The sequence below is a fragment of the Sebastes umbrosus genome, chromosome 2, assembly GCF_015220745.1.
Source record: "Sebastes umbrosus isolate fSebUmb1 chromosome 2, fSebUmb1.pri, whole genome shotgun sequence".
NCBI lineage: Eukaryota > Metazoa > Chordata > Actinopteri > Perciformes > Sebastidae > Sebastes > Sebastes umbrosus.
This window is the reverse complement of record NC_051270.1, coordinates 34,648,814-34,665,472: the sequence shown is the minus strand read 5'-3', so window position 1 is coordinate 34,665,472 and position 16,659 is coordinate 34,648,814. Positions and strand designations below refer to the sequence as shown.

At 38.6% G+C, this 16,659-nt stretch overlaps 1 protein-coding gene across 27 annotated transcripts in view; it reads right to left on the bottom strand.

Moving 5' to 3' along the window:
* Positions 1 to 14,534, bottom strand: part of madd (MAP-kinase activating death domain) — a 73,486-nt gene extending 58,952 nt beyond the window's left edge. For 14 of the 27 annotated variants that reach the window (XM_037755473.1, XM_037755540.1, XM_037755604.1 and 11 more), the window contains exons 1-3: positions 14,178 to 14,533; positions 4,245 to 4,463; positions 1,007 to 1,648 (exon numbers count right to left, since the gene is read on the bottom strand). In XM_037755473.1, the coding sequence (XP_037611401.1) occupies positions 1,007 to 1,648; positions 4,245 to 4,303 (701 nt within the window). In that variant the 5' untranslated portion in view covers positions 4,304 to 4,463; positions 14,178 to 14,533. Of the gene's footprint in view, positions 1 to 1,006; positions 1,649 to 4,244; positions 4,464 to 14,177 lie in introns of all 27 variants that reach the window. The other 13 variants (XM_037755454.1, XM_037755577.1, XM_037755587.1 and 10 more) reach the window with 2 other exon arrangements.
* Between the last annotated feature and the right edge of the window lie 2,125 nt (positions 14,535 to 16,659).

The window sequence follows — 16,659 nt, the reverse complement described above, 5'->3', positions numbered from 1 at the left end:
AAGTAAATGCCATGGTTTCATTGAAATCAACGGTTGTGTGTCCTTGGTAATATGAATGTGCTCATGGCAAGCTGCCTGAGAATGAGGTCTTGTGATCAAAGTTCACATTTGGCCTAAGGGAGTGTCAAAAGCAATAAGCGTTCATCATCTGGCAAGCATGAGTGTGGTCAGCCTTTTTCATAGCAATCAACAAAGTTTGTTTTGACAGTAGCCCAAAGATCTGTGATAGAACCACCTTTAACCCTTTGAACTCTGCAATAGAAATGGTCCACCAGGGCCTACATTGGTATTTTAATGTAATTTCTTGGAATATCTTCAAATGCTTCATATCCCTAAAATCTGCGCAACCTAGGCTAAAGGGTTATGTGAGTCAATAAACTATAATAATTGACAAAAGTATTGAAATTGTGTCACAGATTAAAAAAAATGCTAATTTCTATGAGCAGATCGAGTGCAACGGTGTCTTAATAGTTTTGTTACATTCCGCAAGTAACGCAACATAATGACATTATCACAAGCGTACGACGTGACGACGCAAAAAACAGAAGCCTTAGCTTTCCGCTGCAAAAAGAATGATTGCTCTAGCTATTATGTTTTTTTATTTTACATCAATATAAACAGGATAATGCAAACAATGATCTCCCGCGGCCATTACGGGGTAATACTCTGGCACCACCGCGCGTTGCTACCACATTTTGTGCCGCACGTAACGTAATGACGCCATCACGAGCATACAACGTGATGACACGAAAGATATAAGCCTTAGCTTTCCGCTGCAAATAGAATGAATGCTCTTGCTATTATGTTTTTTATTTTACATTGATTTAAACACGATCATGCAAACAGCGTTCTCCCGCGGTGTCCGTTTTTAAAGGGTCAAATCAAAATGGCCATAAACAGGGGCATCCAAAATAGTATAAGTATGTTTAAATGTGCACCAGGGTGAGCAAGTAAGCAACAACAAAAAAGATGCATGTAAAAATGACGATGCAATCTTAAGCCTTACCTCTGGGTGGCGCGGGGAAGTCCAGCTCGTTGAGTTAGCCTTTGACTGCAGCAGTCCACCAGCCTCTTGAGAATATATAAGCATTCCCTGAAGGTGGAGAAGAAGGGGTAGTGGCTGAGTATGCACAGCGAGGTCAGCGTGCTATTGCGGTTTCTGGCTGCCATCTTGGCAGCGCTTCGTCTGTGCTGTGGGGACTTGCCGGCATTTAGCTCGGCACCTGGTTGTCCGCTCTCTTCTCCGGAGGCAGGCGGAGGTGCTGACTCAGCATTGTTAGGTGGAGATAACATGGAGGTCGGGCCTCCACCGCTGCCATCGGACCCATCACTAGCGGACTCCGTCGCCTGTGCGGCTGTCTCCGTGTGGCCGCTCTTGTCCCCGCGAGCACGATGATGTCCTCGCTGAAAAGAGCGGTAGAAGTTGACGCAGATTCCGTAGCGAGTGATTCCTGAGTCCTTGTCTGTCAGCATGAAAACAAATGAGGAGTCATCGCGGAGGCTAACCCTACGCTGGCGTATACTCAGGCAGCCCTCTGGTTGGCAGAAAAACACCACGTCTGGTGGGAGCGGGAAGTCGTGGTGGTCCTCCAGCGGGTAGCGGCGGAGGAGCTGAGGCGTCTGGGCCACATTGTCACTACTTGGTTGCCTGGAGGGGAGATAAACAAACATTTGTTTTGGCTTTAAAGCAGTTATGGTTCCATGTGGTTTAATAACTCTGTTTTCTGTGCATTTTATAACTCATATCTGATCTATCTGCAAATCCATTTCCCCTCATGTTTAATTTAATTTGAAATGGTCATTATGTGATGACATGATAGGGAGGAATCAAAGCCTCAAAGACACATCACTTGTTGAGAGCACAATGCAATGGCTAACAAAGCCCTGACAGTAGTCTGGTGGTTACAAAAGCATATTTGTAACTATATTTAGTGGTTAACATCCAAGAACTGGTTTGGAAAATCTGTACAGGAGAAGTAAACAAGTAACATTCATCCAATCCCACAATAACACTGAAATTTCCCTCAAGCATAACACTTAAATCCCGAAATGATCCAGAAGAGAGACTCAGCGGCTGACTCTAAAAACAGCGGCAGACCGGACATTTCACTGTGTTCATGTGAATCCTCCTTCCCCTGTGGCTATTGTACTTGGAACAATGTGCTACTATCCTTCCTTGTGCGTGCTACATGATATCATAACAGCTGCATCAACTCCAAAGCAAAAACGTGTTAATGAAGTTAAGTCTTAAAACAAACAAATGTCAAGACCGGGGTTTTCCAAAAAACATTAGCATGCATTCAGACAAAAAAAAACAGTGCCACAAAACAATGCAAGAGGCATAAGCCAGGTTTCAACCAAAAGTTCTTTGGGCTTTTTAGATGCATGTTGGATGTAGGGCTGCACAATTAATCTAATATTAATCGCGATCACAATTTTGGCTTCCCGCAATTAAATGAACATGATCGCCTGGGATATTGACGTTTAAAATGCGTTCTCAGCTCATAGAAAACTTTGCAGCATATCAAATCAAGCGCTTCCTAAAATAGAAGCTAGCCACCAGCCGGTGATCGTGATGTTTTGGCTTCACTTTTGGGTATAGATATTATCTATACAACCAATATGTTTATGATTAAAGTAAGAGCATAAAATTGATTATCTAGCTCTTAGTGTTGCTAATTTTGCTATCAAAGTGCACCAGATTGAAGCATTTAACTTTAAAATGTAGCTAACAACAGGGCAGGGTGAATATTCCTGTATTTTCTCATATTGCAATATATAGAGCAGAAAAAAAATATTCCAATGTAATTCTTTTTCCAACATCGTGCAGCCCTAATTTGTACATTAACAGGGATGTAGCACAGCATGGAAGTGAAAACAGTGCTCTGTTTATTTTAATGTGAAAGTGCAATAAAAAATATGTTATCGTGATAAATAATGGTGATATCAATATTTATTTATTTGTGCTTTAGAGCGTAACCGCCATGAAACAATCGGAAAATAAACTTTTCTTTCACAGCAGCGTCGCGTTTTGCTCTCTCTTCTACCGCTCGCTCTCTCGCTTGTGCGATCACTCTCTTTTGTTCCTCCGTCTTTTTTAAAATGATTCGGGATGCCGACAGCAGAGCCTAACTTGACTTTTAATGTTATCAAACAAAGAAAAATGGTCTGCCCTCGTCCTAAATCAATACCAGAGTACTTCCTTGTTTTTGAATGAAGCAGTACACGAGTTGAAGCCGTTTGTAGCAGCGCTGCTGTGTGTGTGGAGACGGTCATCCCTGCAAACTCCACCCCGAAAGTTCCGGTACTTTCAGAAAGTACTACACCCCGACCCTGGCATTTTTGGGGGGTAAAAAGGCCCCATAAAATATCCCAGTACTTAATTTAGAGCCCAGTCGAAACAAAGAATTCTTCAAAAGGTTCTTAGTTCCGGAGTTAAATTTACATTTACATTACTATTTTATATATATTTTATGAGCGTTGTTGAAGGAACCTGAGACCAAAGATTTTCATTGCCAATGGCTGCTTTGCTGGAATTGGCAAATGACAAATAAAGAACTTTGAACCTTGAGATGTAATTGTCAAATAATCAATTTACTTGTTTTTGTCAAAATAGCATCATTAAGCAAAATTAATAGAAATGGTTGATGAATAAACCAGGTGTGTTAATATAGTCTATGCTTGCATTCGTCAGATTCCATGTGTTTTTTTATGGACCATCTTAAATCCTTAATGTTAGAGTAGCCATGTGCCACCTTTTTTTGTTTAACATCACAAAGCTATGAATTGTGTGTAGAACATACCTCAAAGTCTGTGAGTCTTTGAGTGAGCACATTGGAATTGGGCCAGTATTTGTGTGATGATGTTGTCTTGTGCCATTTTGTGCTATTTTTTTGCGAGACCACCCTGCATTTTTCTGCTGGAACCTCTGCAACACCCCCTATAGCAGCAATGCACGGTGTCATCGAAATGAATGAGTTTTTGCAATTTTTTGCACAGTACAATTGTTGTTCTGAGAGGGCCATCATGATGAGATCAGTAGCTGTAACACACTATGTTAGAGGTAAATTGTCAAAAAGGCTTGTCAGGAAAATGAATTGTTGTTAATCAGTCCAACCCTCAATGACAGATATTTCCTTAATTGGTAACACTTAACGCAATATTTACATTCTCCCTTATGATTAAGTTGACTTCGATATTCCTTTAAACCAAAACTACAACATAAAGTCAGATTAGGTTCTTACCTTGCTCCGACCACCACCAAGTAGTCGAGAAGGCGAGGGCACGGTTTCTTTTTCTCCATCTTGGATTGACAACGTCACCGTACGTCACGGCATCCAGGATTTATGTTCCCTCTTGAGTCAGTGGTGCCTTTCCATCACAACTGGGACAGTTCAGGTGTAAAGTTGAAACAAAGCTCCTTGATTATCATTGTGATGGTTCTGAAAATGGCCGAGTCAAACCTGTAACACAAGAAAAAGATGGAGAAAAAAATGAACTCTTTAAGGTCGTGGAATGTAAACCAATGAGAAACAATGTGGATGCATTATGGAGAACTGTGGTCCCCAGCACTGCATAACACAGTTGCAAAATTGGGCTAAATATGGCATCATGATTTATAGTCTTTGACTCTTTTTGAATGTCAAGGACTATACAGAAGTTGCGTGCACTATTTTTCTACTGAAGTTTTCAGTAGTCTCCACTTTCCCTGTACCACTACTTCAGACAGTATGAACTTTTTACAAGAAGCCTTTTAACCCTACATGACAGTTGGTGGTTCACATACAGCTACATTTAGAAATGCTACTGTCAGCCCTTTCTTTCTACATAGAGTTTGCCTTTCATAATGGCCATTTCATTTGATTATAAATGCCATTCGTATTTATTTTTAGACGGAAAAAGGTTAAGAAGCGTGTGCGCATTTGCAAATAACAGTAATAATCCACAATTAAAAGCCGGTACTTTATTAATTCATGGAGCTGTGCAAGTCACTGCATTTCCTACAACACTTTCCTGCAAATATTTCAGAATAAAAAACTAGTGTTAACAAATGAAGGAATTTTGTCCACAGAAAAAATGCTTGAGGGCCTTTATTTTGAAACAGAAGAAGGAAGTGTTACCTTTTGCATGTCTATGACATATTCCACAGATAAAGACATTGAAACTGTAGTAATTTTGCTGGTATGATGTCAATATACTTTAAAAAAAAATCACGTTCACCGTCTGTGACATATTCTACAGATATGCTCTAACCTGTTAACATGGGCGCCGGAAAAATAAACAACAGGTTCTGCAGCCGCCACGCGCTGCTAACGTCCCCAGTGTGTCCCTGCCGTAAGCTTTTCCAGATTTATGAGATGGAAGTTTTATCAGTTGAGAAAACAGGAGAGCAGACAGAAAGCAATGTTGTGTTGTGCTGTCCCCAGTTGTTCCAACACAAAACCCATCAGGGAAGCGGTTTCATTTCACAAACTAGCAATGACAGTCAGATCAGGAAAGATGCAAAATGTAATTGCATTTCATTCTGGTTGATTGAGGCTGCTGCCGGTGGAGAAACTAAACTTAAACTAATTTCCTTTTTGTTTGACGGTTCATCATTTGTGCAAAATCTGAATCAGGGATAGTAAAAAAAAAAGCCCTTGAACATGACAGACAGTTAATATTGTAAGATGTTTTCTTGTTATCAAACAGCATTGTACCTGCTAGAAATGTCACTGCTACGTCACATCTACATTTTACTTTGCAAGAAATGAAAGACATAAACAATGATGTCACGTAGACATTCAAAATTCACATTTTACAGATTGATCATCTCTACCAAACAGGGTTCAGACTGAGACAAAGCTAGCGGAGCACAAAAGATATCATCACCATCCAGAGTACAACAATATTTCCTACATTTAACCCCACATAATAAAAGGTAATAAAAGCATCCATCTAAAGAGAGTGGACTAAAAAATGCAAGGTACATTCCTATAAAACTTTGATAGTGTTGCAAGTGTTTTGGCGTTGATTTGTAATAATTATGTCAACTGTTTGTTTTTGTCGGAGGATAAAGACTTTTCCGTAGAGGCTTGCTGGTATAGTAAGCAGTTGAGGGGCCTTGGTGGAATAAGCACCCTTCATAGCTTGTACTTTGACCCTGTGACTGCTTAAGGGTGCTTTCACACCTGTAGTTTGGTTAATTTGGTCCGGACCAAGAGAAAGTCTGTCCGGGTACTGTTCATACTGACTTTTTACCAACGAGGAGTAAACATGAAGTTATATAGACTGACAGGTAACTCGTTGATTGGTAAATAGGTTATATACTGTACAGTACATGGCCTTGTACAGATCAATAATAAGATCGCTTCCTGAACAGATTTCACGATCAGCAGATGAATTTATTAGTAGTTTAGCTTTTGAAATCACATGTCTGCTATTATAAAATCCTGTGATTGGTTGGTTTGTTTCCACACCACAAACGAGCCGCACCAGAGTCGACTTGAAATTGGACTGAGACACACCTTTTTACATGGTCTCAGTTCAGTTGTTTGGTCCGCAGCAGCCCAAAAGAACCGTACTAACAAATGGACCTTTGTTTTAACCGAAACAAACAGGTTAGGTGTGAAAGCACCCAAACAAAGCTACACTAACAACACTGGTGCTTATTCATCTCAAAGGAGCCGTGCTCTGAATGTACTGCACATGTGATGAGACTGCATAAGCTACTCCATTTAAAAAACAAACAAACAAAAACAAACCAGGGATTATGCTAGGCTTAACTCCTAAGACTTTTGCCTGAAAGTATTAGCAGGAACACTGTATATTTTCACATTCCCACAGATATTTCATGTCTCGCTATTAGCTGCAATAATGTGATATGTTACTGATATGCATAAGGAACTTGCCACACCCCCACACAAGGAGGTCAGAGGTCAAACTCAACCTGCTTCATTTACATTTACGATATCGGGCTGATACTGACTCAAATAGCTGGATCAGGTATTTGTAACAATGGGACCGATCTATTCAATTAAATTCTATGTTTCTATACTATATATATTATATTCTGGAATTTTAATTCATGTTTAAGTTTTGACCAATTTGTTGCTGCATTAAAAAGGTTTACACTTCAATTGTATTTCCTGTTAATTTTAAAGATTTTTCACGTTAAGTTACTTTTTTTTTTACGTTTTACGTTATGTTTTTATTTGTTACATTTTGTTTTACAAAGTTAGGAAAGCCTGTTGCCTTACACACAAAAGAATGATCCAAGTCACTTCCACACAGTGATGCATACAGCTCATTAATTAAACACTGGTATCGGATCGTCACTCAGTATCGGGCGATACCCAAAGCCCAGGTATCCCTATCAGTATCTGGATTGAAAAAGTCGGATCGGTGCATCCCTATTTCTATTGCCTCCGCACGGCTCTCAACATGGCGATAACTGAGTATAGCTAACAGTGAAAACAAAGGCAACAGTGCTGACAGAGCGAACAGTGTTAACCGGAGGGGGAACCAGAGGGTGGGTGCTACACTTCCACGACTACGACGTTGTCAGTCGGGATGGCGTTATCAGCTGTAACTGCTGTATGAATGCAGTGCAGAGCGGCGGCCCAGCCCGGCTATGTCCACAAAGCACAGAGAAGCTACTCCCTTATATCTTTACATAGCAAATAGTTGTTTGATACTATATTAATGCTCTGGATATCGTATAGAGCACCTTTAACTACTGTTTATACCATTGTGTTTTACAGCGATATTAACAGCAACAAAAGAGGACAACAATGGTCATATTCATTACAAAGAACATCTTGTGTCTGCAGTGAAGTCTGGCTCATTGAGACTACAGTCAGAGGAGAACTTGGTATCGCTGCCTCTCCCACAACAGATTTGTCCCAGCATGATTGTTAAACGTTGCTATAAAATGGCAGCTCTACAGAGAAGCTCTTGCTCATTCATTCTGCGCAAAACCTGACTGCTAACTCCTGATGCTTCAGACTGCTGAAAACCAAACACATATACATTATTATATCATACATTATATCGAAGCAGGGACAATGCAAAAAGGTGTTAAAACATATCTGACAGAACAAGCCCACATCAGCAACTGTAATACATGTGTGATGAAAAAGAAAATCTACAGTCACAGGATCTACCTTTACCAGAGGGTCATGCCACAGCGAACAGCCTTTAATCTAACAGCAACAAACGCCACATTCAGAAACTCCACCCTGAAATACAAACACTATACCCAGAGCAGTATTTGACAGATCACCCAGGACGCATGTTAATGCCAGGTCTGAACAGGGCCACTGTCTCTTAAAGGCTGTTATCCCTGCACTGATAAGCTAATGGATGTATAATTTAAGCAATGGTTCAGACTGTACCATTTATGCATTCCTATTGAAAGAGTAACCTGGGGGGGAAAAAGACTAGGCCATCTTTTCTGATAGAAAAGGTGCCAAGTTTAAAATGAGCAGACCTCTATCATTTGCAAGCAAGATCCAGGCTGAGAAAAAAATAATAATATTAACTCTTAATATTTCAAATGAACAAAAATCTGCACTTGAAGATTAATATTATTTACATATTTGTGAATTCATTCAATTCAAAAAGCCTAAAAATAAATATTTATAGGTTCTAGTGTTGTCAAAAATATGTAAGTATTGATACATATCGATACTGAATATTTGAAACGGTTTCAATACTAATTTTTTTAAATATCAATACACGGGTACCAGCTGCGCTTTCTGCTCTCTCTTCTCTCCAACAGCGAGTTGACACACACACACTGCTATTTACCGTTTAAGAAAAATCTAATTTTATGCCCTCAATGTTGTGTCGGTTTTCCCCGTGGTATCGAGAATGGTATCCAATATCGATATTTTTCAAGGTATTGTATTGAGGTTAGAAATTCCAGTATCGCAACAACCTTAATAGGTTCAAAATAATGACATAAAACATAAAAACAAGTGTAATAAATAACGAACATTGAAATATGTGCACATTTTGTGCAAATTCTCCTGTTTCAGTGCTGTTATAGGAGCTGTTTGTGAATGAAGGTCTGTCGGACATGGTTCCGTCGTTGTCCAGCGCCACTTTTCCACAACAGTGTCAATGTCCACTGGATACATTTCAGGGGAAGTGTATATTAAAGCAGCCCGACAGATTTTATGTTGTTTTGTTAATTTTCCATGTTTTTTTATGTTAACGTGTGTTACTGACTTGCCAATATGTTTCTCTCTCAATGGCTTCAAAGATAATTTACCCCTAAAAACAGAATGCCTGTCGCTCCAAAGAAAAGAAAAAATCACTAATGAACACCCACTGGTTTGTATTAAAAATTATATCAGCAGAGATAAAGAGATTCTTTTTTCTTTCTATATATTGCAAAAACAGTTTGGCTATAAACTAGGGCTAATCGTGATTAATCGCAAGTGAATCGCACATTTTTTATCTGTTCAGAATGTACCTTAAAAGGGAGATTTGTCCAGTATTTAATACTTGTATCAACATGGTCGTGGGCAAATATGCTTGCTGTATGCAAATATATGTACTGTATATATTTATTATTGGAAATCAATGAACAACACAAAACAATGACAAATATTGTCCAGAAACCCTCACAGGTACTGCATTTAGCAGTCAGTGTGCTGACTTGACTATGACTTGCCCCAAACTGCATGTGATTATCATAAAGTGGGCATGTCTGTAAAGGGGAGACTCGTGGGTACTCATAGAACCCATTTTCATTCACATATCTTGAGGTCAGAGGTCAAGGGACCCTTTTGAAAATGGCCATGCCAGTTTAAGTTTTGAGCGTTATTTATCCTCCTTCTCGACAATTTAGTATGACATGGTTGGTACCAATGGGTTCCTTAAGTTTTTCTAGTTTCATATGATACCATTATGATAAAAAAAATCAAGTTAACGCGTTAAAGAAATTAGTGGCGTTAAAATAAATTTGTGTTAACATGTTATCACGTTAACTTTGACAGCCCTACTATTAACACATTAAAACTTTAACAACCTCTAATGTGATTAACACATGAAATGTGTTAATTGTAAGTAAATGTTGACATTTCAGGCTACACAAAGATAACAGGACGGACTGCAGTCACACATCCCATCACAGGGACATGTGACGTGCAGCTGTGTCCAGTGGACATTAGGGGTGACTTTATCACAGAGGGCTTCAGATGCATTATGGGTATAATTATGTTTAATAGCTCCACTTGTGAGTAGAGGAGCCATTCACAGAGGGACATATCACAAAACTGAATTAAGACTCTTACTGGAGCGTGAAGGTAAAATGGTCAAAATGTTACTTAATGACAGAAAAGATCCAAAATAGAGAATACGTATGCTGTTGTCGATGACACATTAGTATAAAAGCATAGTTTAGCAACTTAAGCATTATGAATGAGTAAGCTAACACAGCAGTATTTGATGTGTGCGGTGCCATAAGAAGACACGGTTCAAACAGCACTATAGTGGGATGAAACATGTCTTGCTGAGTCAGCTTAATGTCAGCACTCATCACACCTAGTAAAATTATTCAAATACGCTGCAAGCCTGACACAATGCTACTCACATTTGCATGTAAATGAACAAGAAGACCAAAATAAACTGTCATTTAACATGAATATCTGCCCTGAGAGACTGGTATAAAAACACTCCTCCCATTTTAAAGCTAGTTCTTCACACTATTCTAGATATTCCTACATACATGACACAACTCTGAGCATGTTGGAGAGTAGGGGTGAAAAAAAAAAAAAAATCGATTCACCTATGTATCGCAATTTTTTTTATCGCGACAAAACATTACATGTTCCTTATAAATTAAAAAAGAAAATACTACTAATTTGTGAGGGAAATGCATTAATAAATAACGCCTGACAATGACATATATTTGACTTCAGGACATCTCTGACTACATATATGAGGAAAATCAAACATTTTCGCTGCAATTTAGATGTTTTCCAAAGTAAAAGTCCCTACAAGTGTATGATTCAACTTTTTCTTATGGTCTAGTGTTAAAAAAGTTAACAAAAATTGCAATAAATCATAATATTGAATTGCCATACTTAAAAATCACAATACATATCGAATCGGCACCCGATTATCGTGACTGTATCGACTCGGGAGATAGGTGTATCGTCCCAGCCCTATTGGAGAGTGGTGGCAACTTGAATCTTCCTCACAGCAAGGGTTAAATACAGAGAGGAAATAAATCCAACCACATAATATATTCCAACAGAGAGGGCTAAGCCTATGGAGGATGCAGATCTAACCCTCTTTATCTTGCAAAACCATCAGGACAATGAATCAACATGCAGGTCTGGCAAACATGACTGCTTCCTGGTGCAAAGCCAAAATGGCTATTTTATGAAGCAGCAGAGCTGCAGGCAGACTCATCCAGCACAAAGATACGAAAACCACAGCATTATTTTTAGATGAGGGTGGTGGAAGGACTACGCCACTTCACTGATTGTATTTAACGAACGAGCTTCGTATTGAACCTTTGTTTCTCTCTCTATGAAAAAAGAAGAGATAAAAGAATCATCACAACACGGTGTAATCTTCAAAAGGCAAGATAATGATGTAGGTTAACACAACAGATGAATCTGGTCAGAGTGGTCTGCAGCACTCACTGCTTATGTAAGCACAGAGAGGAGATAGATATGATTCACAGGCCTCCAACATGGACAGCATTTCTTGCCAGTCGCAGTGAACAGCAGTAAGTAGCGAAGTTAAATTTAGTTCGACACGACAAACGAGAGAGATGAAGTGTAGATTAAGAAAGTATTGATCTTTACGTTCTCCCTTTTAGATTACAATCTTTTCTTATTGAACCAATCGTACAACGTTCCACGGCTGAACAGATATAAGAACTTTTCTGGTCCCCTGTCAATAAAACTTGTTAGCACAAATTGAGTCTCTCCAGGCCTACTCTGACAAAGTACAAAAGACACAAGTTCCTCCTTTTCCAGATTGCGAAGCCCCGTTTCTGGTTGCAAAATTCACAAAACAAAAGCACTTAAAGTGTTCTGTTGTCTGTTGTATTTAGATAAACAACTGTACGTGTATGCTACTTTAGTACACAGCACTTTATATCTATTTATTTTACCTAGCTTCAATCCTGGTACCTGGTGCTCCTTTTTAATGTCTATTGGTTATTGTGTTTTTATGTGACTGTGTTTTAATGTATTTTAATGTGTCCTGTCTGGATGTGATATGTTGTTTTAATGTACCTTCTAATAGCAATTTTTATACATGTGATCCAAAGACAAATTTCTGCCTTTTGTACGCAAAAAGCTGACCATAAAGTATTTTCTTTTATTTCTATTTTTCTAAAATTTGCATTTTATCCTATTAGATTCACTTTTCACTTGTGTGGATCACCTGCCATCATGCAAGCTGTCACAGGAAATTGAGTATGGCAAGCTTTTACTTTTTCTTGTGTAACAGGGAGGTGTGTATTGCGTAACAATGATGACATGCATACCTTGTATTTATTTAAGAATAAATCAAATACCAATAACTTTGTCTTCCCACAACTCCATCTGCATTTTACACAGGAGATCCTGACCCATGGCTAAGAAACTCCAGCGTACAGTAGATTATGTATTTGTAACCATTTGTGATTGTGTTGTCACATAATGTATATTGCCAAGAAAAGAAAGTCATTTGTTTGTTCCATTGCAACATCAGCACCCAGTAGCAAAGCTACGCATCCACCATTTTGGACTGAAAGCGACTACCGAAGTGGCAGAAAGACTGCTTAAATTCAGTCTTTCTGAGTATTTGGTACTGAAATAGACCTTTGTCATATTTTTGACCTGAATGTATGTTACAATTTAGAACACATGAAAAGCTGTTGCTCATGACGTGACTCGATTATGGTGATATTGTATCCATGCATGCTTCTCTCTCCACCTTAAAACCTCTTGACTCTGCATTACAGGTGACACATTTCTGACTCACCATTGCATCTTATTATGAAAGGGCGAGATGGTACAAATGGAACAAGCTCCAAAAATATGAAGTTAAATTATCTTATTTCACTTCACTTCATTTATAAGTTCTAGTGTTGTCAAAAATATCGAAGTATTGAATCATATCGATACTGAATATTTTAAACGATTTTCAATACTCATTTTCACACACACACACACACACACACACACAGCTATTCATCTTTCAATAAAATCCAATTTAATGCCCTCAATGTTGTGTCAATTTTCCCTATAGTATCGAGAATGGTATTGAATATCTATATTTTTCAAGGTATTGTATCGTGGTTTGAAATCCCAGTATCGTGACAACCTTGATAGGTTCATAATTATGACATAAAACATGAACATTTTGCATTCCTTAATTGTGGAAAATGTATGTCTGTGAATTATTTGTGCATCTGTCTATGCTTGTTTATTGTATTTTGTACACAGGTCTCTCCCAATCTCAATGAGGCTGTTTAAATAAGGATTAAATAAATAAAAATAGGATGGTGTAGGGCTCATTCATTCTACTGATCTTCAATAACTAGCTCTGTATCTACTCCATCACATCATCATTCAATCCATTTATGATTAAATCAACTGTCTTATCTCATCAGTCGTGTTTGTGTTGGAGGCTGTTAAATAATACAACCGATGCTGCTGTGACCGTGATGATGAGTTACACAGGATCAGTCAGTCAGCTAACGGTAGTCAGGTGTAACGTTATTTTACTACCTAACGAGCTAACAGGAGATTAGAGTAGGCTGAGAGGAGGATAACACTCACAGGAACAAACGTGATAAGGCGAAGCCAACGCCTCTGACAGCTTATTATATGTATGACAAGCTGCCAGGCCTCGGCTCGTCCTACATGTTCACCCCTAACGATGCTAAAGATGCTCCCTCTCACCTCCACTCTGCTCTGCTCTGCTAGCTCCATGGCTCTCTACGTCACGGATGGATTAGCTAGTTAGCTAGCTGCCAACCGTTAGCTGCTAACCGTTAGCTGCTAACCGTTAGCCGCTAACCGTTAGCCGCTAACTGTAGCTTTGAGCGATTTATCTCATAAATAAAATAAACTGTCAAATGTAAAACAACGGTGGTGACACCAGAACACGTTTCACAACATGCAGGCACCGATGCAGAGGATGTGTTTAAAAGCACAGACATTTAATGACAATATATTTACCTGCTAGCAATAACGGTTAGCCGCTAACGGTCGCTGCGAGACCAGCTGCTGCTGCTGATGACAGCGGCCTGGGTGGAGCTGCTGCTGCTGCTGCTGGTGGTGGTGGTGCTGGTGGTGCTGGTGCTGGTGGGTATGTCCTCCACCGTCACTGAGTGTCTGAATTCAGCCGTATTTCTTTTAGTTTACGGTGTATCATGAGGAAGAGACAGGCTGAGAAGAGGTGGCTACTCCGTCTGACTGGTTCGCAGCATGAATAAGTGATGCGAGGTGTGTGTGTGTGTGTGTGTGTGTCCGCCTCTCAGCTCAGTCAGTCACAACCTGCCTGCCTTCACAACATCCTCCTCATCATCATCATCATCATCATCAGTCTGCAGGGAGTTCCGCATACAGAGACTAACGGAAGCAACACTACTTACTGCTCTCCACAGGGGCTCATGTGGTGGTAGGAGTTCACTCAGTAATCAGTCAGGACAGTCTGCAGGGTTTTAATATAAATACAATTTATATTTAATATTACTTAAAGGAAAACAAGCTCTGTCAAAGATGAAATATAAATACTACCTTTATTTTTTTTAAAGGGGACCTATTAAGCTTTTGTGGGTTTTTTCCATTTCCTTTAGTGTGTTCTATAGTTTTTTGTGCATGTAAAAAATCTGCAAAGTTACAAAGCCCAAAGTCCACCACGCCAGCAGGAGTTACAGAAATGCTGCTCCTGAACTGCCTGAAACACTTCGCTTGAAGTCCCGCCTTTTTTCCTTAACGTGGTGATGTCACCAAGTAACACACATTTGATGCCTTCAAATGAAACTCGTGAGCTTGTGTTTACAACATGGGAGCTCGTGTACACGATATGCTTGACGTTCAAGTTGTTAAATTGTGAGAACACCGCTGCTAAGCAACGGCAATATTAACGTTACTGTCGGTGTCTAGAAGCCACAAAGGCTAACAATTTAGCAAGCTAGCAAGTGTGTAACATAATGCAGGAAATGTAAAGGTATAATGACAGAGGAAAAATATATTAGGCAGTTGGGAATATCAACATTCAGACATATTAGACGATTACGAAGAATTACAATATATTCACTTATCATGTACCAAAAAATTAACTTCCATGGCATCCGCCATTTCTGACAACGTCAACATACACGTCACAACTTGTGAACTCGGAGCTTTCAGAAACTTGCACCTACGAGGTCGTGAATACCACAAGAGGGGGGCGTTCATATGGGCTCTTCTCGTGAACACAGTAAAAACGACCCCATTTAAAAGCACCAATTGCCTAGCAGCTAGTTTGGCATTCCCTCAAACAAATGGTTGAATTTAGACAAAAATTGCCTAAATAAAATATTGATACTAGCTTTAATATTAATACTAGTAGGCTATTAGTTTTTCTATATCTGTCCTGTGCGGGTAATCAACGTATGGGTGAATTTATTTTATTCATTTTTAGTTTTTATGTCTTTATATTCTGCCTTATTATTATTATTATTATTATTATTATTATTATAATTATTATTCATGACTAAGAACGTATTCTTATTTTATATGTATTTATTTTATTTTATTTTATTATAATTATAATCATTTTTATGTATTTACTTATTTATATTATTATTATTGCCATTTTTTTCCTCCCTTGCATTTGAATACTTTGTTTTTCAATCTAAAGTTACTATCTGTTATCATATGTACATATTACTTTCTTTGTTAGGGTTTTAGGTTGTTATAGTATTTTCTTTCTTAAGGAAACAATAAAAAGCATGATTAAAAAAAAATACTAGTATTAGTTGTGAGGCGCTGGTACACAAATTTTGTACACCATCCACAAAATATGTCACAATTACAAAATAATTTTATAGGGTCCCTTTATCCCCAAATGCTGTCTAGTGCCATCAAAATATAATTTAATAAATATAATAATTTCTTTCTGTAATATCACAAAATCCCCCAAATAGCAGCTAAAAGGACAATTTGCAATAAAGGGGTGTATATTTAAAATTTTAACACAAGGTCTACTCACTTGCTCTTTCCGGGGCTTTCAACCGCATCTCATTGTCTTCTGTTGCAAATTAAATTTAAGAAATAATTAAAGAAAAAAAAAAAAAACATCCACTGAAGAACACAGGGGAATGCAATCAACACTGGAGAAAAGTTAGTAAATAAGAACTGCTGTTTCTAAGGTCAAGAATGAACTTTCATACTAATTGTTAAATTAAAGAAAATAAAAAACAGAGTAATAGAGGAACCTGGAAGGGAAACTTGGGCAGTACTGTGAAAAACATTATATACATTGTTTTGTGATTCCAGGGAGCTGTGTAAAATCTGGGGAATTGCCTCAAGTGATGTCACCTGAGTCAGCATCAGCTGGAGCTGAAGGCTACAAGTTTCAAAATGAAAAAAAAAATCAGTTGGTGTGGAGTTAGAAAGAAGTGAGCTCACCAGACCTCTGTAGCCCGCTCCTCTGCATGAGCCTGTCTATCTA